The sequence below is a fragment of the Saimiri boliviensis genome, chromosome 4 (genome assembly GCF_048565385.1).
Source record: "Saimiri boliviensis isolate mSaiBol1 chromosome 4, mSaiBol1.pri, whole genome shotgun sequence".
Lineage (NCBI taxonomy): Eukaryota > Metazoa > Chordata > Mammalia > Primates > Cebidae > Saimiri > Saimiri boliviensis.
The window spans coordinates 60637211-60660860 of record NC_133452.1 but is presented as its reverse complement, the minus strand read 5'-3'; the positions used below and the strand labels follow the sequence as shown (position 1 = coordinate 60660860).

At 40.8% G+C, this 23650-nt stretch overlaps 1 protein-coding gene across 7 annotated transcripts in view; it reads left to right on the top strand.

Moving 5' to 3' along the window:
• Nucleotides 1-23650, top strand: part of ARMC2 (armadillo repeat containing 2) — a 161726-nt gene that overhangs the window by 33869 nt on the left and 104207 nt on the right. For all 7 annotated transcript variants that reach the window (XM_074397618.1, XM_003935942.4, XM_074397616.1 and 4 more), the window contains 3 exons: nt 8721-8797; nt 14312-14410; nt 19578-19753. In XM_074397618.1, coding sequence (XP_074253719.1) covers nt 8721-8797; nt 14312-14410; nt 19578-19753 — 352 coding nt within the window. The remainder of the gene's footprint in view (nt 1-8720; nt 8798-14311; nt 14411-19577; nt 19754-23650) is intronic.

Here is a 23650-nt window from a genome sequence, read left to right as displayed (position 1 = left end):
GAATTCAAGACCAGTCTAGCCAACATGGTGAAACCCCATTTCTACCAAAGATACAAAAAAAAAAAAAAATTGCTGGGTGTAGTCCCAGCTACTTAGCAGAGGCAGAGGGAGGCAGAGGTTGCTGAGGCAGGAAAATCGCTTGAACCCAGGAGGCAGAGGTTGCAGTAAGCTGAGATTGCACTTCTGCACTCCAGCTGGGTGACAGTGTGAGACTCCATAGCCAAAAACAAGAAAAAAAGGAAAAGAAAAAGTGATCCTCTGTCTGGAAACTGTATCTGGTGCTTTAGTCTATGAAAGATGCTGAGGGGACCCTCCCTCTGCTTTCCGCTTCTCTGTTGGATTACCAAATTGCAGTCAAAGTATTGAAGATTACGATAAAGTGGGATCAGCAAACTAAGGCCATGAGCTAAATCCAGCCCATTACCTGTTTTTGTAAATAAAATTGTATTGGAACACAGACACACTCATCATTCGTCCATGGCCATCTTCACATTGCAGCAGGGGTTGAGTACTTAGGACAGAAACTGTGTGGCCAAAAAGCTGAAAACATCTACCACCTGCCTTGAACCTACACAACTTGAATCTACTTTGAAAAATGAAGTGTCTTTTTTTATGGCAAGGATAAGTTTAGTTCAAAACTTGCTAAATTTTCTCTTATCCATAAGCATCCTTTACAGTTTCCTTAACGTGTCATTTTTTAAAAAATGGAAATAAATTTATTGACCTTTTAAAAATTCCAAATCCTTCTGTTTAATCTCCTTCTTAATATTTGTTTAGTTATTCCTCCAAAGTAGGAATCAATGAACTATAGCCAGCCGGGTACGGTGGCTCACGCCTCTAATCCCAGCACTTTGGGAGGCCAAGGTGGGCGGATCATCAGTGGTTTGAAGTTTGAGACCCACCTGGCTGACATGGTGAAATCCCATCTTTACTAAAAATACAAAACTTAGCCAGACGTGGTGGCACATGCCTAATAAACCCAGCTACTTGGGATTCTGTGGCAGGAGAATCATTTAAGCCCAGGAGGCAGAGGTTACAGTGAGCCAAGATCATGCCACTGCACTCCAGCCTGGGTGACTGAGCAAGATTCTGTCTCAAAAGAAAAAAAAAAAAATTATAGCCCAGGAGCCAAATCTGGTCATCCATCTGGTTTTTGTTTGTTTGTGTTGTTTTTCTTTTTTACAGCTCTTGTGCTATGAATGGTTTATACACTTTTAAAAATCATTGCATTTTAAATGGTTACAAATGTAATCACATAGTACCTGGATTTTCCCACTTGGCCCACTTGGCAATATATATTATGTAGCTCTTTAGGGAAAAAGCTTGCTGACGACTGACTAGAGAACCGTAGTCATAATAATTAGAAGAACTGTCAGAATTATAGCAAAATCTGAATTTTATAGTTTTTTTTTTCTTCTTGAAACAGAGGCTTGCTCTGTTGCCCAGGCTGGAGTGCAGGGGTACAACCTCAGCTCACCGCAACCTCCACCTCCCGGGCTCAAGTGATTCTCCTGCCTCAGCCTTCCATGTAGCTGGGATTACAGGTACATGCCACCATGCCCAGCTGATTTTTGTATTTTTAGTAGAGTTGGGGCTTTCCCATGTTGGCCAGGCTGGTCTTGAATTCCTGACCTCAAGTGATCTGCCCGCCTCAGCCTCCCAAAGTGCTGTGATTACAGGTGTAAGCTACCATGCCTGGCTAATTTGATGGTTTTTTTTAAAGAAATGTACTTGTATTTCTTTAGGGTGCATGTGGTCCAGAAGTAGATGTTGTCCACATGATTAACTCATGGATGGGCAGTGGTAAGTCAGGTCAGTCCACATATAGCATTGCCATAGCCACAGGTTGGTTCTGGTTATTCAGAGTGAAATGTAGGACTCTCCTCACTGACTATAAGAGCAGACCTTGCTTTTGCTCTGAAACATATGGACTGAGGAAGAGAGGCCTGGGAATGTCAGACCCACTTTGCTTTCATCAGAACTCCAACCTGGTAACAGTTGGAAGTGAGGGAAGGGCAGAGCAGAGACAATTGCAGGAAGATGCAGCCAAAGGCCTGATTGCACCATGCCTAAAACCCACCCTCCCTGTCCACATTCGGGTTATACGAGTCAATAAATTCCATCTGTTGTTTAAATCCATTAAAATTAGGTTTTTGTTATTTGTAGATTAAGATAGCCTAATGAATAAAAACAGTGCCAATCTGCCTCTATGAAGAATTTCACAGAGGAGCTTTAAGAAATGATTTCTGGAATTATTTTTGGTACATGAAAAATCATTGCAAAAAAATTTAATTACAGTCTTTAATAATATGGAACAGGAAACTGAGAAGAACAATTATGCTGGATGACTGACTCAAGATCCAAAAACATCTGATAGGCAGGAATGCTTTGCCAAATGCAGCCCTGTGGAATTTAGGAAGAAAGAGCAAAGGCCCAACCTGGATTGGAAAGTCTGCCTTAGCTGCACATGTAGAAAAAGATAAGAGCCACCCACCACTGTGATGTGACCACCAAACCACCAATGTCATTTTAGGCTGCAGCGTTACTTAGAACATCTCCTCTCTGCCCTCAAGGCACTTTTGGCTGAGTGCTGGGTTCCAGACTTGCAAAGGGATCCAGGCAAGCAAACACTCACTTCGAGTAACTGAGTATCCTGGAAGAGATTTGAAATCGCATCAGATGAGGAACAGTTGAAGGGACTGGAGGAGTTTGCTGATGACATCAGTGATGACAACAGCCACAATAGTAAACATTTACTGAGTATTTACCATGTGCCTGGAACTGTGCCAAGCAGTTGCCCATCCTATCATTTAGTCCTCACGACAATCTCACATTGGGGGATAGTGTTATTTACCACCCTCTTATACAGATCAGGAAACCAAAACTTACCCAAGGTCACACAGCTGTAAGTGGTTGAACCATGGGATTTAAACCACAGGAGATAACTTTATGTGGGTAATACAACACTTTTAAATATTTTCAGGATTGTCAAGAAGGAAAAGGATAAAGATTTGTTTTATGCAGTACCAATGAGTAGAGCCAAGACCGATGAGTAGAGTATACAGGAAACCCAGATTTCTGTTGAGTACATAAGTCCATCTAGTCTTCCTTTTCTCCTTAATGGTGTGATTTTTTTTTTTTTCTTGATGTCTCTTTTCCCCATTCTGTCTTACTGTGGGACTTCAGCTATATGGCTGTGTGGAAACTCTGTTAGGCTTCCTCTGCTATCCCATTCCTCCAAGGCTACATTCTGTTCTTTCCTCTGCCTGAAATCAGCCACCAAATCCTGTCAACCCTTGATTTGTAGAATCTCTTGAATATGTTCCTTCCTCTCCAGTTCCACTGTCACCCTCAGATCAGTCCTTGTTCCCTCTCTCCAAGTCTCCTAAATACTCTTGTCATCACACGCCCCCAAATCCCATCACTTCCTTGTATAAGAACCTATGATAGTTCCTCATTGCCTGTCAAATCAGGTTTATTTACTGAACCCACAGTGTCAGGCAACTGTTTCCAATACTTCTCAGTAGAAACCTTCTGTGACTGTCTTATGTCCCATGGGCACTTATCCCCCACCCTCAGTATCAGGCTGCTTAAATCTGTCTTTATTTTTACTCATGCTGTCCCCTTCTGAGAATGGTGTTGTCATTTGCTGGTTTAACATTTATTCTTTTATGATTATTATTTTGAGGCGGAGTCTTGCTCTTTCACCCAGGCTGGAGTGCAATAACGCGATCTCAGCTCACTGCAACCTCTGCCCCTCGGATTCAAGCGGTTCTCCTGCCTCAGCCTCCCGAGTAGCTGGAATTACAGGCATCCACCAACACGCCCAGATAACTTTCGTATTTTTAGTACAGATGGGGTTTCACTCTGTTGGCTAGGCTCGTCTTAAACTCCTGACCTCAGGTGATCTTCCCTCCTAGGCCTCCCAAAGTGCTGGGATTACAGGCATGAGCCACTGCACCTGTCCTTTATTATTTTTGAGACAAGATCTCACTCTATCACCCAAGCTGGTTTGTGCAGTGGCACAATCACAGCTCACTGCAGCCTAGACCTTCTGGGCTCAGGCTGTCCTCTTGCCTCAGCCTCCAGAGGGGCTGAGACTACAGGCATGTGCCACCATGCTAAGATAATTTAAAAGTTTTTTGTAGAGGAACGGTCTTGTCATATTGCTCAGACTGGTCTCAAACTCCTGGCTCAAGCAATTGTCTCACCTAGGCATCTCAAAGTGCTGGCATTATAGGCATTATATGAGCCACCACACTGCCAACTTTTACTCTTTTAAGGCCCATTTTGTGGTCCACTTCTCCCACTCACTAATCACTTTTTAGCACCCTCTAGTTCCTGCCATCTGTTGAATTTCACATTCTAGCACTTTATTAACAACTGTATTGGACTTTTCCATTAAAAAACAGTGCTTCCTTAATTCCTCAGAGTCGATTTTAAACTTCATCAGGGCAATGCCATGCATATTCTTTAGCTCAATAACATTTGGCTCTGGACTGCTTAGACAAGTGATTATTGACTCAAAAGGAAAGAGAAAATTCATATTCTCAGTCTATTAAGTTCTTCCAATGTCATCACTGTACTGCCCTCAATTTAAGATGAGGAAACCAGGCTGGGTACAGGGGCTCACACCTGTAATCCTAGCACTTTGGGAGGCTGGGATGGGAGGATTCCTTGAGGCCAGGAGTTTTAGACCAGCCTGTTCGACATAGTGAGCCCCTCATCACTATTTAAAAAAAAAAAAAAAATTTTTTTTTTTTTTTAAATGATGAGGAAACCAAAGCCAAGTAATTTGCCCAAGGTCACAGTGCTGACATAAGTTAGACCCAGGACCCAAACTCAGGCAGCTTGAGTTCAGAGCCCACATACTCACCCCACCACACCATGAGGATCACATAGAATAGCAGTTAATCCCAGTCCTGTGCCTTTTTTTTTCTGACATTATTATTATTATTTTATTATACTTTAAGTTCTGGAATACATGTGCAGAACATGCAGGTTTGTTACATAGGTATCCATATGCCATGGTAGTTTGCTGCACCCATCAACATGTCAAATACATTAGATACTTCTCCTAATGCTATCCTTCCCCTAACCCCCCACCCCTCTAACAGGTCCCAGTGTGTGATGTTCCCCTCCCGGTGTCCATGTGTTCTCATTGTTCAACTCCCACTTATGAGTGAAAACATGTGGTGTTTGGTTTCTGTTCTTGTGTTAGTTTGCTGAGAATGATGGTTTCCAGCTTCATCCATGTCCCTGCAAAGGACATGAACTCATCGTTTTTATGGCTGCATAGTATTCCATGGTGTGTATGTGTCACATTTTCTTTATCCAGTCTGTCATTGATGGGTTGGTTCCAAGTCTTTGCTATTGTGAACAGTGCTGCAATAAACATATGTGTGCATGTGTCTTTATAGTAGAATGATTTATGATCATTTGGATATATACCCAGTAATGGGATTGCTGGGTCAAATGCTATTTCCAGTTCCAGATCCTTGAGGAATTGCCACACTATTCCACAATGGTTGAACTAATTTACACTCCAGCCAATAGTGTAAAAGCATTTCTATTTCTTCACATCCTCTCCAGCATCTGTTGTTTTCTGACTTTTTAATGATCGCCATTTTAATTGGCATGAGATGGTATCTCATTGTGGTTTTGATTTGCATTTCTCTAATGACCAGTGATGATGAGCTTTTTTTCATAATGTTTGTTGGCTGTGTAAATGTCTTCTTTTGAGAAGTGCCTATTTATATCATTTGCCCACTTTTTAATGGGGTTGTTTGTTTTGTTTTGTTTCCTGTAAATTTGTTTAAGTTCTTTGTAGATTCTGGATATTAGCCCTTTGTCAGACGGATAAATTGCAAAAATTTTCTCCCATTCTGTAGGTTGCCTGTTCACTCTGATGGTGGTTTCTTTTGTGTTGCAGAAGCTCTTTAGTTTAATTAGATCCCATTTGTCAATTTTGGCTTTTGTTGCCATTGCTTTTGGTGTTTTAGTCATGAACTCTTTGCTCATGCCTATGTCCTGAATGGTATTGCCTGGGTTTTCTTTGAGGATTTTTATGGTTTTAGGTCTTACATTTAAGCCTTTAATTCTTCTTGAGTTAGTTAGTCCTATGCTCTTCTTGAGAACTGGGAGGCCCAGCACTGCTGAGCTTTTGCATATAAGAAGGATATTTCCGGGGCCGGGTGCGGTGGCTCAAGCCTGTAATCCCAGCACTTTGGGAGGCCGAGGCGGGTGGATCACAAGGTCAAGAGATCGAGACCATCCTGGTCAACTTGGTGAAACCCCGTCTCTACTAAAACTACAAAAAATTAGCTGCCATGGTGGCGTGTGCCTGTAATCCCAGCTATTCAGGAGGCTGAGGCAGGAGAATTGCCTGAACCCAGGAGGCGGAGGTTGCGGTGAGCCGAGATCGCGCCATTGCACTCCAGCCTGGGTAACAAGAGCGAAACTCCATCTCAAAAAAAAAAAAAAAAAAAAAAAAAAAAAAAAAAAGAAAAAAGAAGGATATTTCCTTTTTTCCCCTAGAGGTGGGGATACATGCGTGTGGTATTTATGTAGGCAACCTCATCACTGGCCATGACCTCAGGGAGAGTGGACCAGTGACTTTAGAAGCCCATTAGTTGAAAAGTATCTTGCTTGATTTTAATTGTTGTGTAGGGCAGGTGTATATATTGAAATGAAGGCCTTGTCCCTATTCTCAAACCTTCTCATTATTTCTAGGAGTGATAAATATGAGAACTTCCTTGGCTCTACAGCCTGACAGACTTCTGGTATTTTACCTTTTTGCAGGGTTGATTTTTTTATTTCTGCCTCCTTTGAGAGGTCCCTGTCCCCATAGTCATTTTCAATCAGCTAAGAACATTTGCTATCAGAGCTATATTTTTATTATGCATAAATAAAGCAGTTGTTTCTGAATATTAATTAGACAATTTTTGGAAAATTAGCTTCATCTTTTTCCTATTTTATGATAAAAGTTAAGTGTTAAGTGTTTTTAAAAAAAGGATTGAGGGAAATGTTTATGAGGAAAAAAATGGTATTTAGAAAAGCTGATCTTCAGGGCAGCAGGAAAGGCCAAGGGCTAAGCTGCAACACAGCATGGTCGCTGGGGGGCTTGCCACACAGGAAGCAGAAGCCGTGGCACATGCAGATGTCCACGGGGACCATCACGTGTAGGCCTTCTTTGTGAGTTTTTTGGAACAACTATTATATTCGATGGCCAAAAAGAAATTTCCATATAAAACTGACACTCTTCTTATCTTGTTTTTTTTTGTTTTGTTTTGTTTTGTTTTTACCTTGGAATTTTGTACAGATTTAAAAGTAAGTACTTCTAAGTATCAGCTCTGGCTAAAGAGAAGCCATATCCTTCAGAGACGTTCTCTACATTAAATAAAACTTTTTAAAAATCTGAGCATATAATCCTGCTATTGTCCAGCCACTGCTCTTTTATTTGAAATACAAAATATTGTCATCTGGGGACTGCCCACATTTATTTTCAGTTTTTTTTAAACGTTTAAGATATTTCTAAAAGTATATGTGTGTATGTATATATACATACACACACAGAGACTATTAATTTAATTTTAAAAGTGGAATGTGGAATTAGGGCACATTTTTATGTAGTGGAAAGAGAAGTGAATTTGTATATTATGAGTCCAAATCTGTCTTTACTATGTGACCTTGGGCACATCTGGCCAGCCAGGACACAGTTTCCTGATCTGCAGGGTTGTGAGGAGTGAGGAAGAGAGAAAAAGAGACAGATTTCTTTCCCAGCTCCCAAAGGCTAGGCTTTTATAATCCAAGCATCCCAGAGATCGTTCTTATTCTAACAGTGACCCCTTGTGGTATATATTCTTAACCAATTTAGTTTTGATTTGCAAAGTAAACTGGAGTTTTTTGTTCTTTCTAGTAACTGTATTTCACGTTGTTAGGCAAATATGACTTGTTTTAAAAAGATAAATCTTACTTGAAAACCAAAGGTAAATTAAAGCACCATATAGAGGCCAGGTGCGGTGGCTCATGCCTGTAATCCCAACACTTTGGAAGGATGAGGCGGGCGGATCACCTGAGGTCAGAAGTTTTGAGAACAGCCTGGCCAGCATGGTGAAACTGCATCGCTACTAAAAATAAAAAAATTATCCAGGCATGGTGGCATGTGCCTGTAATCTTAGCTGCTGGGGAGGCTGAGGCAGGTTGCAGCAAGCCAAGATCGTGCCACTGTATTCCAGCCTGAGCGACAGAGCAAGACTTCATTTCAAAAAACCCAGCATATAGAGCACCAAACCCCACCTTATAAACAATACTCGATGGTTTCTTCAGCAACTGTATATTGGCTGGGCACAGTGGCTCACTCTTGTAATATTAGCAATTTGAGAGGCTGAGGCAGGAGGATCACTTAAGACCAGGAATCACCAGCCTTGACAACGTAGTGAGACCTCATCTCTACAAAATATTTTTTAAAAGTATCCAGTCGTGGTGGCAGTGCCTGTAGTTCCAGCTACTTGGGAGCCTTGGGTGGGAGGATCACTTGCACCAAGGAGTTTGAGGCTGCCGGGAGCTATGACCGCAGAACCACTGTACTCTAGCCTGGGTAACACAGTAACACCTATCTCAAAATAATAAATCAGAAACTGTATATAGCAGACTTTTGTCATTTACAAAATTAGAAGTGTTTTGATGTTTGTGCTGAGTGCTTTATGTATTCCTCCTAGGGACCAGGGGAAAAGACATGCAAGGGCCTCATCATGCCCCAGCAGCTCAGACCTGAGCAGGCTGCAAACCAAAGCAGGTGAGGGGTCCCCACACTCCTTCATCCACAGCATCTCCACTTGAAGGAAAAACATTTGGATTGATGATGTCTATGTTGGCCCACTGTTTGAAAACTTCAGGAAGTTTGTCCAATTTAATCACAGATCAACATTTATTTTTATACATTTTTATTATAGTCATACAATCTTACCATCTCATCACTACTCAACTCTAATGCCTCAAACGTCTGTAGATGACAGTCTTAATGGTTTTATAGAAATTATTTTGTAAAAGCATTTGGAAAGTTGCAAAACTTGACATTAACATAGTTCTTGCATTCAAAACTTGAGTTCAAGGCATTGCTTAGCTGGGCACGGTGGCTCACGCCTGTAATCCCAGCACTTTGGGAGGCTGAGGCAGGCGAATCACTTGATGTCAGTAGTTCAAGACCAGCCTGGCCAACATTGTGAACCCCATCTCTGCCAAAACACACACGCGTGCACACACACACACACACACACGCACACACACACACACAAATTAACGGAGCATGGTGAGAGGGAGTGGGTTGCCTGCAATCGCAACTACTTTGGAGGCTGAGGTGGGAGAATCACTTGAACCCACGAGGCAGAGTTTGCAGTGAGCCTAGATTGCACCACTGCACTCCAGCCTGGGTGACAGAGCAAGACTCATCTCAAAAAACAAAAACAGGCCAGGCGCGGTGGCTCACGCCTATAATCCCAGCACTTTGGGAGGCCGAGGCGGGTGGATCACGAGGTCATGAGATCGAGACCATCCTGGTCAACATGGTGAAACCCCGTCTCTACTAAAAATACAAAAACTAGCTGGGCATGGTGGCGCATGCCTGTAATCCCAGCTACTCGGAAGGCTGAGGCAGGAGAATTGCCTGAACCCAGGAGGCGGAGGTTGCGGTGAGCCGAGATCGCGCCATTGCACTCCAGCCTGGGTAACAAGAGCGAAACTCCGTCTCAAAAACAAAAAAAACAAAAAAAACAAAAAAAAAAACAAAAAAAAAAAAAGAAAAAAGGTAATTGCTTACTTAAATGAAGCTATGTTAATTTTATTGAGAGTGTCCTTTGGGCCTTTATACTGTTTAATTGAGAAAATATGTAACAATATAAACCACAGTCCAGAAATGATACAAAATGTATTCATGCAATAGAATGTAGTTGTTAGAAAAGTATAATATTGTAATATTGAGTAAATTCTGTACAAACATAATATTAGATGAAATATATATTGTTTATGGATACACAGCCATATGGTAAGCACGTGAAGTCAAGTGTAATCATAGTAACCAGTGGATTTAGAATGGTGGTAACCCCTGGAGGGAGAGGGAGGAGGGGAGTGGGTGCAGGGAGGCACACATCTGTAATGTTTTATTTCAGATGAAAATAAGGGAAAGGATAAAAATATGGCAAAATATTAATATCTGACCAAACTAGTATGGGGTACACTGGTGGTGAATGTTGTAGTCTTCATATATTTTTGTACACATGGGATTTTACCATACTAAATAACAGGTTTTAAAAATTATTATCTTCAAAACTTAATGTTTTATCAATAAAATGACTTTTGCGCCATTGGGAATTTCTTTACTCAGGAAAATCTTAGATATACCAATTTCCAAGTCAGCATGGTTGCTAAGGATTTTTACATTTACATGCTAAAAACATCAGCCAATCCAAACATTGTGTCAGGTTTTTGTGTCCAGAACTCAAAGCTGTGGTTAACAACTATAACCACTGAGACAGCAAAATCTTCAAAAACATGCTGAAATTTTTGCTTGACTTACCCAATTTCCTGTTGAATCATAATTTTTATATTTAGCAAACCATGAACCTAGATGAAAGTGCTTTCTGAAGTATTACATTGTTGCCCAAAATTGAGACAAATAATAATTTATGTATCTGTGTGTCTCTTAAAAAGCAATCATGTGATTCCGTGCTTCATTTTCTGGAGTAACTCAGGAATGGTGTGTAAAATGGAGGCAGGGGGAGGCCCTGGGCGAGTGAAGAGGTAGGATGCTCTAGCCAGACACAGCTGTGCGCTTTGAGATTCCTGGGAGAGAGCTGGAAGGAAACTCTCATACCACAGTGTCTGAGTAACTTCTGTTCTGAGAAGAAGCAAATCTCAGAAACATTCAGAAGGGCCCTTGAGGGTTAAATAAATTGTTCTGCGATGTGCGATTGATCCCTATAATTCAGCTCTTTCTGGATAAGGTATCCATTTTATTTGTCTTTAAAAAAACAGGTTGATAGTCATGGTTTCTCACAGAACTTCTCTATCAAGCAGCATATTGCATAGAAGGTAAAAAATGCAGACTTGAACTTACTGGATCAAAGTTTGTGTTTCTAGTAAATTTAAGTGCATCACAAATATGTGTTGATTAAGTAACTTGCCTGGCTTATTTTCTGGCTTTCATTTGCCTTCATAAGTTGATTTTTAAAAAAATATATTTTGGACTTTGAATAGGTTAGTTGTCTGCAAATATTGAGCAACTGTGTTTTTTATATTACTTGAATATTCGTGTTAACTTTAGAATCCATATCCATAAATTATCAAAGTTAAGGCAGATTCATAAAAACAATGATCCAAAAGATTGAGATACTAGTCTACAAACTGAGCCTGATGAGAAGCCAGTTAGAGGCTTTGTTTCGTTAGTGTGAATATTCATATTTTGCTACAGGGTACTGCCCCAGAAGACCCTACTGGGGTGGTATGCCATATGCAACGTGTATACCATATTGACTTTCTAAAATTTGTATGTTTCTGAATCCCAAACCACATGCAGTACAGATTGTGAATCTGTACTGATGTGGACTAATTTTTTCTAATGACAATTCAGTGTAATATATTATGGTGAAGTCTTGCATTGGGTTAGATTAGATTATCTGAGACCTTGCTATTAAGGCTATTTACTGCACTGCAAATGTTTAATAATAGCTTTGTTGACAACCCCTTTCTATTTACTTTTGCTGCTTAGGTGATGTTGGATGCCCTGTGTGGGTCAGCTGCTCTTGGCAGTAGGAAGGGTTGATAAAAGGCAACCCTGGACTTGCTGCAACTGGGAGTGGCCATTTCTAGCATGTAGTATAACAGGGGAAGGCCTGTGTGTTGGATGGGATAAGTAGATTGTACAGCATTCCTACTTCCCCTGGGTGACATCAGCACCATTTGATGGTTTGAGGATTCGTTTCAGAATTCAAATGAATTTTTTGATATATACTATTATGTGTTATCTTTGGATTTTTCTGCTATTTTTTTTTTTTTGAGACAGAGTTTCACTCGTTACCCAGGCTGGAGTGCAATGGCGCGATCTCGGCTCACCGCAACCTCCGCCTCCTGGGTTCAGGCAATTCTCCTGCCTCAGCCTCCTGAGTAGCTGGGATTACAGGCACGTGCCACCATGCCCAGCTAATTTTTTGTATCTTTAGTAGAGACGGGGTTTCACCAAGTTGACCAGGATGGTCTCGATCTCTTGACCTCGTGATCCACCTGCCTCAGCCTCCCAAAGTGCTGGGATTACAGGCTTGAGCCACCGCGCCCGGCTCGGATTTTTCTGCTATTTATACAGATAATCATGAAGGGACTTTATTGGATTTCTTGATGCAGATAATTTTATTTTAGCTGTGTTAAAATTATTAATATGAATATTAACTAAGGTATACACATTTATGATGTGTTGCATATATTTTTCTCTTCAAGAATCATAAGAATGCATTAGAGGCATTGGAAAATACAGAAGAGCACATAAAAGAAATTGTTAACCCCTAATCCCATTATTTAAAGATAACCATCGTTACCCCATTTTACAGAAGAGAGGTGAAGCAATTTGCCCATAGTCAACCAGCTAGTACGTGGCAGAGCTAGGATTCAAACCCAGATGGTGACTCCAAACCTGTGCTGTTAACAGGCCGCCTGGTCACCTTGTCCTTTGTTTAAAGTAACCTGAAAATATACAGGCCATATACCCTTTTGCTCCTCTCTTGGTGTCTCTGTCTCTGTCTCTCTCTCTCTCTCTCTCTCTCTCTCTCTCTCTCTCTCTGTCTGTCTTTCTCTTTCCCCCAACCTCTCACCTTCTGATTGTTCCTGATATCTAATTCTTTGTGTGACATTTTAAGGGTCCAGACACCTTCTGTGTGGACCCTTAATTGGTACCAGGTCTACTCTGCCCGGAGAGGGCGTGGCCTCCCTGACCTGATATAGACCAAGCACCAGGAAAAGGACTGAAGGAGTGGTCTTCAGAGAAGGGAGACTGAGGAATACATCTCCAGCACTCTCCAGCACTGTTCAGGCGTGCCTCAGCACAGTAATGCCACCTCCAACTACAGTCAGTCTTTTAGATCTTGAGATATTGCCTGTGTGAGATAAAATAATAATTTGCAGTTTCTAATATGAGTTACATTTATTCTCCCTCAATGTTACTCTTTAGTCTGCTAGTTTGCTCCAAGTCAGCATAGCTTTGAGATCAAGTGCAGAGGCTGGGGAGCTATGTGACCTTGGGCAGATAACTTAATACATTTGGGCTTCACTTTCTTCACCTGCAAAATGGGGACAGTGTGGGAAGCTCCTCATAGAATTACTGCAAAAATGAAATTCAGGCCTCCTGCATGTAGAGTACACAGCCAATGGCTGCTGTTGCCTACAGCCCATATTCACAGGCAGCATCTACTCTTGATGGCTTGGTAGCATCACACAGGCATGAGATACTGCAGGGGTGGTTACCTGTTTGTGTGCTTATTTAATCAGGGAAATGAAATTAAATTGTATATTGCTTGGCACTGGGCTCAGAGCTTTACCATGTCTTAATTCTCATACTCTTGAAGGCAAATAGTCTCTGTTTTGCTGATGAGAAAACAGACTCAGAAAGGATAAGAAACTGAACCCCAGTCACCCACCATGTCAATAACAGAGTTGGGATTTAAATTGAGATTTGTCAGCCTCATTGAGAAAAGCCCCCAGGCTTTTCAGCAACTCCACACAAAATCACTTGGCATTAATGCTACTGGCCCCAGTAGCATTTTAGAAAAAAAAAATTCTAAAAGGGAGACCTAAAAGGGCTTTCTTTTCTATAGAAATAAAATGTTAGTGTGGACACTTTATTTCTGTAGAAAAGAAAGACCTTTTAGGTTTCCCTTTTAGAAAATTTTTCATTACGCATTTTAAAAATTCTTATTCTTTACATATCTCTAGTTATCTATTCTACATTACAGAGGGATAAATTTAAGTAAAAAAGAACTCAAAACTGTCTACCTTACTGACAATCACCAACATTTACAAAGCTTACTACTTTATGAAGTGAGTAGATCATATTTTAAAGTTCTGACTTCTTTACATTATCCAGTCTGAGTTTAATTTGGGTTAATTTGATTAGAAGACCTGCAGTTCTAATGAGAAATAGTTCGGATTGGGGAGCAAAGGGTAATTTAGTTCTCTAGTTTATTGAGTGATGAATAGTAAAGGCTTTGGACTGTGCTTCATTACCACTCCTTTTTCACAGCTTTTTCTTCTGCTTGGATTTCTTTTGCAGTCTCAAAAGCTGACCTGCAGGAAAAGGATGCAGAAATAGAAGTAGATGAAGCCTTTTGGAATACGAGGATTGTGCCGATTTTGCATGAATTAGAAAAGGGTAAAAAGAAAATCCTATTTCTGTTTTTTTTTACAAAAAAACCTGTAGTTATTTATATGTTCCTCATTGCCCTCATATTTTTAGTAAGTTTTCACTATCATTTCTGTGAACATGTTCAAAAAACAAATGAAGTCATCTGTTTGTTACTCTGTGTGTTTTAAATATTACATGCACACATAATTTTTAGTAAGAGTATACTTTAAATGCACCAAGAGAGCCAACTTCTAAAATTTCCTTTGTAATAAAAATTAATTTTCATCTCCTCTACCCAAGGAAATGCTGGTTTAACCTCTCTCAGGTGGCTGTTCATACTCAGAGGGCAAAAAATTGAAACAGATTTCAGGCTTTGAAACTGAGTCTCATACACTTGAGTCTTTGACAAGTGTGCCTGTGGTTTCATTGGTCCAACTGGTATATGTCCTGCTCTCTTGCAGGGAGCACATCTGTCAGGAATGCCACCCACAGCATGGGAAATGGCCTGGGATGTGTCCCACCCTTGAACTCTGAGCTGCCCCAGAAGTGAAGGCCCATGATTGATGGGTACTTGAAAGGCTAGGGAAAGCATGTCACGGGGTGGCCCTCCACTTTCTCCCTCTTTGCAGCTCCTCAGGGATTCTCTTCCTGAAGTTGAACCAGGCTCCTCTGGAGCAGTGGTTGTAGCCCTAGGGAGGGCCAAGGGCCTGGAACGCAGTGCACAGTAGGCCTTTGCTAGGAATTGTTGATGAGCAAACCAGCTTGGTAGCCACAGGAAGATGCTCTAAGAGAAGCAGGGTAAATGAATCCTCCCAGCAACCAAACAGGGACATCCAGCAAAAGACCTGCTACCTGAAAGGTTCAAATGATCTCACCCCTCTTCTGCTCCCTATTGGTGCTTGGTTGTGTTTGTGGTTAATGTGGGAGCCCTGGACAGGGTTTCTGGTCCCAGTGGTGCTACTCACTAAGCATTCGGCCATGAGGCGTCACCTAGATCACCTAGACTGTGCACAGTAGTGTCCTTGCCTGCCACACAATGAGGTGGAAACTGGGTTATCTTCACAGGCTTCTGCAGCCCAAAGTCCTAAGGATATGAATGTGATAACTTTTTCCCCTCTAATGTTACTATGTTCACCCTTGTATTAGTGTGCCAGGTTAGCTTTGGGCCCTTTATTTTAGGAGATACGTATAAATATTAGAAGAACAATGAGTCTGGGTAAGGGTTAAACAAGAAAGTATATGTGAAACATTGAATGGGGAGACTGAGTCAGTATTGTTAAGGACTTTCTTGTAGGATGTCTTCCTACAAGAAAGAAGGATTTTTTTTTTTTTTTTTAAGAGAGGGGGTCTCACTCTGTCGTCCAGGCTGGCCTTGAACTCTTCAACTGAAGTGACTCTCCCACTTCAGCCTCCTGAGTAGTTAGGACTGCAGGCTCATACCACCATGTCCAGCTCAGCCGGAAGGATTTTAAGAGGGTGCTAAGGGCTCTGCTCACCATGTACACAAGTAGAGAAAATTTAAGAGGAGCTCGAGATTTGAAATGTAGATGAATCCCCCTTCTCAAGGAGAAGGCTTATTAGACATGGAAGTATGGCATCTCTCTCTCTAGACAACTTTCAGAACAGCAAATGGGCCAGATGTAGTGGCTCATGCCTGTAATCCCAGCACTTTGGGAGGTCAAGGCAAGCAGATCACTTGAGCTTAGGAATTTGAGACCATACTAAGCAACATGCAGAAACACCATCTATATAAAAAATGACAAAAATTAGCTGGGTATGTGGTGTGCACTTGTAGTCCCAGCTACTTGGTGGGCTGAGGCTGGAGGGCCACAGCCCTGGGAGGTCAAGGCTACAGTGAGCCATGACTTTGCCACTGCCCTACAGCTTGGGCAACAGAAAGAGACTCTGTCTCAAACAAAACAAAACAAAAACCCAGCAAATGGTGGCAGGGCTGGATTACTTGACCCCTTGAGATCTTTTTTTCTTTTTCTTTTTTTAACTTTTTCTTTTGACATAGTTTGAGACTTACAGAAAAGTTGCAAGAATATCACAAAAACTGCTGTATGTTCTTCACCCAGATCCCCCCAATAGTAACACTTTGCCACATTTACTTTCTCATTCTCTGTTTCCCCCTCACTCTCTTTTTCTCTGCCCCCAGTCTACCACCCACACACAGTTGTTTTTTCGAACTTTTGAGAACAAGTTGCCAACCTAATGCCCCGTATTCCTAAGTACTTTGACATGCGTATTTTAATTTTTTTTTCTTTTTTCTTTTTTGGAGACAGAATCTTGCTCTGTCACCCAGGCTGGAGTGCAGTGGTGCGATCTTGGCTCACTGCAACCTCTGCCTTCCAGGTTCAAGTGATTCTCCTGCCTCAGCCTCCCGAGTAGCTGAGACTACAGGCACCTGCCACCATGTCTGGCTAATTTTTTTTTCTTTTTTCTTTTTTTTAGTAGAGACAGGGTTTCACCATATTGGCCAGGCTGGTTTCAAACTCCTGACCTTGTAATCTGCCTGCCTCAGCCTCCTAAAGTGTTGGGATTACAGGCGTTAGCCACCGTGCCCCGCTTAATTTTTTTTCCTTTTGAGACAGAGTCTTGCTCTGTTGCCCAGGATGGAGTGCAGTGGCATGATCTCAGCTTGCTGCAGCCTCCACCTCCCAGGTTCAAGCAATTCTTGTGCCTCTACATCCTAAGTGACTAAGATGACAGGCATGTACCATCACACCCTGCTAATTTTTTTTGTATTTTTAGTAGAGATGGGATTTTGCTACATTGGCCAGGCTAGTCTCAAACTCATGGCTTCAAGTAATCCACCTGCCTCAGCCTTCCAAAATTTCGAGATTACAGGTGTGAGCCACTGGGTCTGGCTGGCATGTATTTTTGGAAACGAAAGCATTCTCTTATACATCTTGAAATTACCGTACAATACTATACAAATCTTACTCAGATTTTGCCAATTTGTCCCAATGATTTCCCTTATAGAAAAAAATAAAAGCTTGGATCAGAAGTTCTCGTCGTTTGTCACGTCTCTTTCATGATCTTGACGTGTTTGAGGAATATGTTATAGACTGTCCCGCAGATTGGGTTTGTCTGCTGTGCTCCTGTGATGACATCCAGCTTAGCATCTTGGGCCAGCATTGCACATGAGGCTGCTGTGTCCCTCTCAGTGCCTTGCTGCAGGAGTACGCGGTGCTGATTCGTTCTGTTGCTGGTGGTGTCCCACTGCTTTACCCACTGTCAAGTTTGTATTATTTCCTTTGTAATGAATACGTATCTTGGGGATAGAAGTTACTCTGAGATTACATTGCTCTCTGTTACATATCAAACTTTTAGCCCCTTAGATTTAGCCCCTTGCAAATCTTGAGAGCTCGTAGATTCAAGTGGTCTTTTGAAGCTATATAAGCATTTATAACAAACTTTTTGGTATAAAGGATTGATTTGATCAATAATTTAACATTTGACCCTTGAGCCTTTCTTTCTGACCTTTTTTAAAGCTAAAAGTAAGTATTCTTGAGTAGAACCTACCAGGCTGAAAAGTTTGTGGAAGGAAATATTAGAAAAATACTTTGAGAACCACCCACTGTCAATGAGTGGCCCAGAGCCTGGACTTAGGGTTTAAAAAGCAACTGCCAGTCACAGAAGAATAAAACAACAAAACACAAGTGTTTCATACAATAGGAGTTTAGGCTTTTCCCTTTATTTAAAGTTAGTCTAAGTCATTTCCCATCAATTCATTTATTTAAGTGCAGAACTGAAAGACATTGAAGGTTACTTAGCTATTGAGGTTTAACATTTTTTCTTAGGTGTTATTGTTGAAAAGAGCTAAAAATGGCCTGAGTCACTTCCTTCTGCAGGCACACACTTCCTCTATGTGGGCTTCTAAGAGCACATTATGGTATTTATTTAAGATTGGTTTCCTACTTTTAAATTTTATGAAGGAACCTATCAGGGTTATTATTCAACAGAATATTTCAGATTATTTTCTTTCCCCTCCTGTTCCATTTTGTGCTCTATTTTTCTTCTTTGTTTGCCTACTAGTGTGGCTACCACTTTCAAAAATTACTTTCTAGGCTGGGTGTGATGGCTCACACCTATAATCTCAGCAGTTTGGGAGACCAAGGCAGGTGGATCCCTTGAGATAGGAGTTAGAGACCAGCCTGGGCAACATAGTGAAACCCCATCTCTACCAAAAAATTAGTCAGCCATGGTGTCATGTGTCTGGAGTCTCAGCTACTCAGGAGGCTGAGGCAGGAGAATTGCTTGAGCCCAAGAGGCAGAGGTTACAGTGAACCAAGAATGTGCCACTGTACTCCAGTCTGAGTAACAGAGTGAGACTCCATCTCAAAAAAAAAAAAAAAAATTACTTTCCTCACAATCATAATTATAAAATGAAAGGTTCTAGAGCTCCTTGTTTCCTAATTAAATATTCTTCTTTTTTAAAAAAATTATTATTTTATTTTATTTTGGAGATAGGATCTTACTGTATTGCCCAGGCTGGCCTTGATCTTGGCATCAAGCAACCCACCCCCCCACCTCAGCCTCCCAAAGTGCTGGATTACAGACATGAGCAACCCCAAAAATCTTTTTATTTTTCTTCTTTCTAATAACCACCTCCAGATAAATGGTAGATTTGGTAACATTTCAAGCTTTTGTTCTTCTAGAGCCCTCTTTTCTTAGATGACAAGGAATAGTGCCTCTTTTCTGAAGCAGCTACAACATAAACAGCCCCTTGAAGGAATGAGGATTGAGGGTTATGTAGGAATGAGGGTTATGGAGAACACTGTAGGCCAGTAGAACTATGCAAAAAAGAGTCGAAGGTCAAGACGCAAGTGGCATGCGTCTGTGAGGCTGAACAGAGCCCGGGCTCAGGTGGGCTGAAGGTGGAGGGCGTTTGGAGTAAAGGAGGCCAAGCAAAGCACGTAGCAGCCGTATTCTTCAATATGCTCTTTGAAAAACTGTGTATTCTAGATAAGCTAATGACTGATAAGCAATAAGTCAACATGGTAGAAGATGGTTCAAAGGGATGAAAAGAATCAGGTAGATGGAAGTGATAAGATAAAGAAAAAACAAGAGTTTAGGATTTTGAAGATAATCTTGGAACTAATTATGGGGTTTTTACTCACTCTGTTTGACACACTTGAAAACTTAACCTTAATTAGTAAGTGTTGCTTTCCTCTCTTTGCTCTGACAGAAGAAAACATTGAAACAGTTTGTGCTGCTTGCACACAGCTTCATCACGCTTTAGAGGAAGGAAACATGCTTGGAAATAAATTTAAGAAAAGAAGTATTCTCCTGAAGACCGTATATAAACTAGTTGATGTTGGTTCAGACTTGCTCAGCCTCAAACTTGCGAAAATAATTCTAGCAGTAAGTTGTTCTTTCCTCTGGTCTAGTAGATGATAGCACATAAAAGCTTTGTTTAATGCTTTATTTGTAAATATTACAAAGAACATTAGAAATACAGTGTATTTGTTTAGAAGCTTGGAAAAAATTAAGGTAAACTGACATCTCAGAATTTGACTAGGAAGTGTCATCTAAGGAACTAAGGCTGAGTACACAGAAAATGTTCAAAGAAACTTAACATTTTTGGACTGCAACCAGGTTAAAAAAAAAAAAAGAAGGAAGGAAACAAAGGCAAGAAAGAAAGAAAGAGAAATAACAATAGGCAAAGACATTCAAAGCGCTTACTCAAATAACTTGACTAGAGATCAGTAGCAGATGGTTCAGGCTGTGGTTTCTCCTGGATGCTTGATTCTGTCTTATGATTTAATGAATAACCAAGTAATTTAGACCACAGTCACAATAAACCAGGTGCTTTAGGAACCGGCGTGAAACTGAAAAACATCTGCGTGTGGTCACAGGAAGGTACCTCAGTGGTCATAGAAGGCTTTCACAAGGTATGAGAGGAAAAGGCCAGACACCCAAAAAGTCTGTAGAAACTCTGTCTCAAACAAAATGATAGCATTGTTTGAGGGGAGCCCTTTGTTGTCACAGCCATAAACAGTTGGAACCAAAAGATAAGCCACAATTATTATAGAATGTTCTAAGAGAGCCGCTGAAACAAATGAATGAAGCTTTGTTTTCTTGGTTTCACACAAGTAAAAGCTTTGTGCGAATGCCTCATAATTTATAAATTTAGAATCTTACACAGTGAAGTGAGTGTCAGCATATTTACTATTAGTTAATAAGAATGCCACCTTTTTTTATTCTGATAATAAAGTCTTTCATAAAGCAGAATTTTCTGAGCATATATCTATGTAATATTGGGGGGAGACTACATTCTTATTTAGCTGTCAACTATTAATGCTTTTTAAAAAAATTGTGATATATGCTCAAGAAAGCAATACTTCTTTGAAATAGTGATTTCACTCCAGGGCTCTGGTGGTGCAGCAGCTGCCCAAAGATTGCCTCTGCTGTTTTAATCTGGATTCTAGACATTTTGTTCCATACCAAGCCAAAGAAAGAGAGAGAGAGCAAGAAAAAGAAAAAAAAAAAAAAAAAAAAAAAAAAAGAAGAAGAAGAAGAAGGAAAGGAAGGAACATAAATTATTTTAATGCTTTGCAGAGAAAATATTGTTTTGGTTATTAATGGTGTCATTCAAATTAATTATATATATGGCACAAAGTTAACTATTTTAGAGCAAAAGGCTAATGATCTGCCAGGCAGTGAACATGTTTTAAACTAAACATATGATTAGATACAGCCCTGTTGATGACATTGACAGCCTTGCTGAATCAGGAGCAAGATGCTAGGCTAAACTCCAGAGTGCAGAGCTGGGTAGGTTTGCCTTCTGACTAACTGCAGAACCAGCAGTTCAGAAGGGACCGTCAAATCCATGCAGGCCAACTTCCCATCTGCTGCCCAGCTCTCCTGTAACATTGCAGACAAGATCTTGTTTAGCTTAAGCCTTGGTGATGGTGTTCGACGTAAAATATTAGAAGACCGCATCATAGGAACTGTTGAAGAAGAAAAAGCAAAAACTCAAGCTATATGGGACTAAGAAGTTTTTCAAAACTTCTCTCTGCCTATTTATTGGCAAATGAAGGGTTTCCAGACAGTCATCTTAATTTTAATCTTTGTGTCAAAAACTCTTACAAAATAATATACAAAAATATATAAGCTTAAATGTTACTATATTAAGATTTTTTAAAGGAGCACAAACATATATGTACAGTATGAGTGTGACTATATTTAGGAGGGAAAAAAATCTGGCACCCTATGTACAGGGTAAAAAACAGAAAAGAAATACCAATACCAACTGTGATTATATATAGTGGTACTATTACGAGTGATTTTTAAACTTCTCTTTAATTTGCCAAATTTACTTTAAATAGAATAAACTACTGTTTTAGCATAAGAAGAAAACTACCCTACCACAAGAACCTACTTTGTGCCAAGGACTCTTCTTTCTTTGTTAAAAACAAAATCTTACTGCCACCCAGAGCTAGAGTACAGTGGCGAGATCACAGCTCACTGCAGTCTCAAACTTCTGGGCTCAGGTGATCCTTCTGCCTCAGCCTCCTGAGTAGCTTAGGACCACAGGCAGGCACCACCGTACCTGGCTAATTTTTAAACAATGTTTTATAGCAATGGGGTCTCTCTATGATACCCAGGGTGGTCTCAGACTCCTAGCCTCAAGCAGTCCTCCCACCTTGGCCTCCCAAAGTACTGGGATTATGGATATGAGCCACTGTACCCGGCCAGAGACTCTTTTTGACACTGAGAATACAAGTGAATAAACCAGCTCCTGCCTCTGGAGCTGCCGCTGTAGCAGGGCAGACACACAGCAAGCACAGCAGGTGCCAAAGGAGATAATGAGAACTAAGGGAGAAAAATAAAGCAGAGTAAAGGGAAGGGAGAATAACAGGGAAGTTTTAAAATAATGTAGTCCATATCCCTTGCATAAATGTAAGATTTTATTATCTTTTCATGTCTTAAAGTCATAATTTTACAGTTAACAATGAAGAAGCCATACAAATTTGCTCTGAGTGTAAATTGACATTATAGCAGGCCTGGAAATTGTGGTTGTTTTTTTTTTTCTTTTCTTTCTTTGTTTTCTTTTTCTTCTTCTTCTTCTTCTTCTTCTTCTTCTTCTTCTTCTTCTTCTTCTTCTTCTTCTTCTTCTTCTTCTTCTTCTTCTTTCTTCTTCTTCTTCTTCTTCTTCTTCTTCTTCTTCTTGTTTTAATGAAAACTCTGACAAAAGTATTTTCTTTTTTTCTTTGCCAGTTTTTACTAAAAATGTAAGATTTGGTGGGAAAAAGGAAAGTGAATTGTATTCATTTTTTTCATTTTTTATGGAGTGTGGAACACATACTACATATAGAAAGAGTAATAACTTGTGGTTTTAACCTCAAGGACTCACAATCTAGTAGAATATAGTCAACCAATTCAAATACATTCCCAAATATTAGGAATAATGTAGATTTCCATCAATATGGAAATGTCCTTCTGTTTCCTTAAGTCTACCTATTTTCCGGGTGGTTTTTTTTTTTTTTTTTTTTTTTTTTTTGAGACGGAGTTTCGCTCTTGTTACCCAGGCTGGAGTGCAATGGTGCGATCTCGGCTCACCGCAACCTCCGCCTCCTGGGTTCAGGCAATTCTCCTGCCTCAGCCTCCTGAGTAGCTGGGATTACAGGCACGCGCCACCATGCCCAGCTAATTTTTTGTATTTTTAGTAGAGACGGGGTTTCACCATGTTGACCAGGATGGTCTCAATCTCTTGACCTTGTGATCCACCCGCCTCAGCCTCCCAAAGTGCTGGGATTACGGGCTTGAGCCACTGCACCCGGCTTATTTTCTGGGTTTTTAAACACTATCATTTTAAATACCTAATCATTAAACATTTTTTAAGGTTCCCATTTCCTGTTTTCCTCCTGAGAACAGAAGGAATCTCTATTCTGCTATGTGCTCCAGTTTCTGAAGCTTCCACAACAGTGTTCCCCAGACTTCAGTGTGCATGTGCAGCCCCTGGGGATCTTGTAAAATGCAGCTTCTGAGTCAGTAGGGTCGGGTGGGGCCTGAGATTCTGCATTCCTGATACACGTCCAGCTGATGCCGAGATGGTTCTGTGACCTGTCTGAGGCATGCAGTCCTCAAGTGCAAATGGGGAATGACAACACCAAATTTGCAGGGTTGCTCCAAGATAACTTTTGTAAGTGGCCTAGCACAGGAGGGCATGCAGAAGCTGCGCCACAGGCAGTGCTTCCCTCCCCAGGCCCCTCCAGCTGCGGGCTGACCATGGCTGTCTTGTTGTCTTCTGCAGTG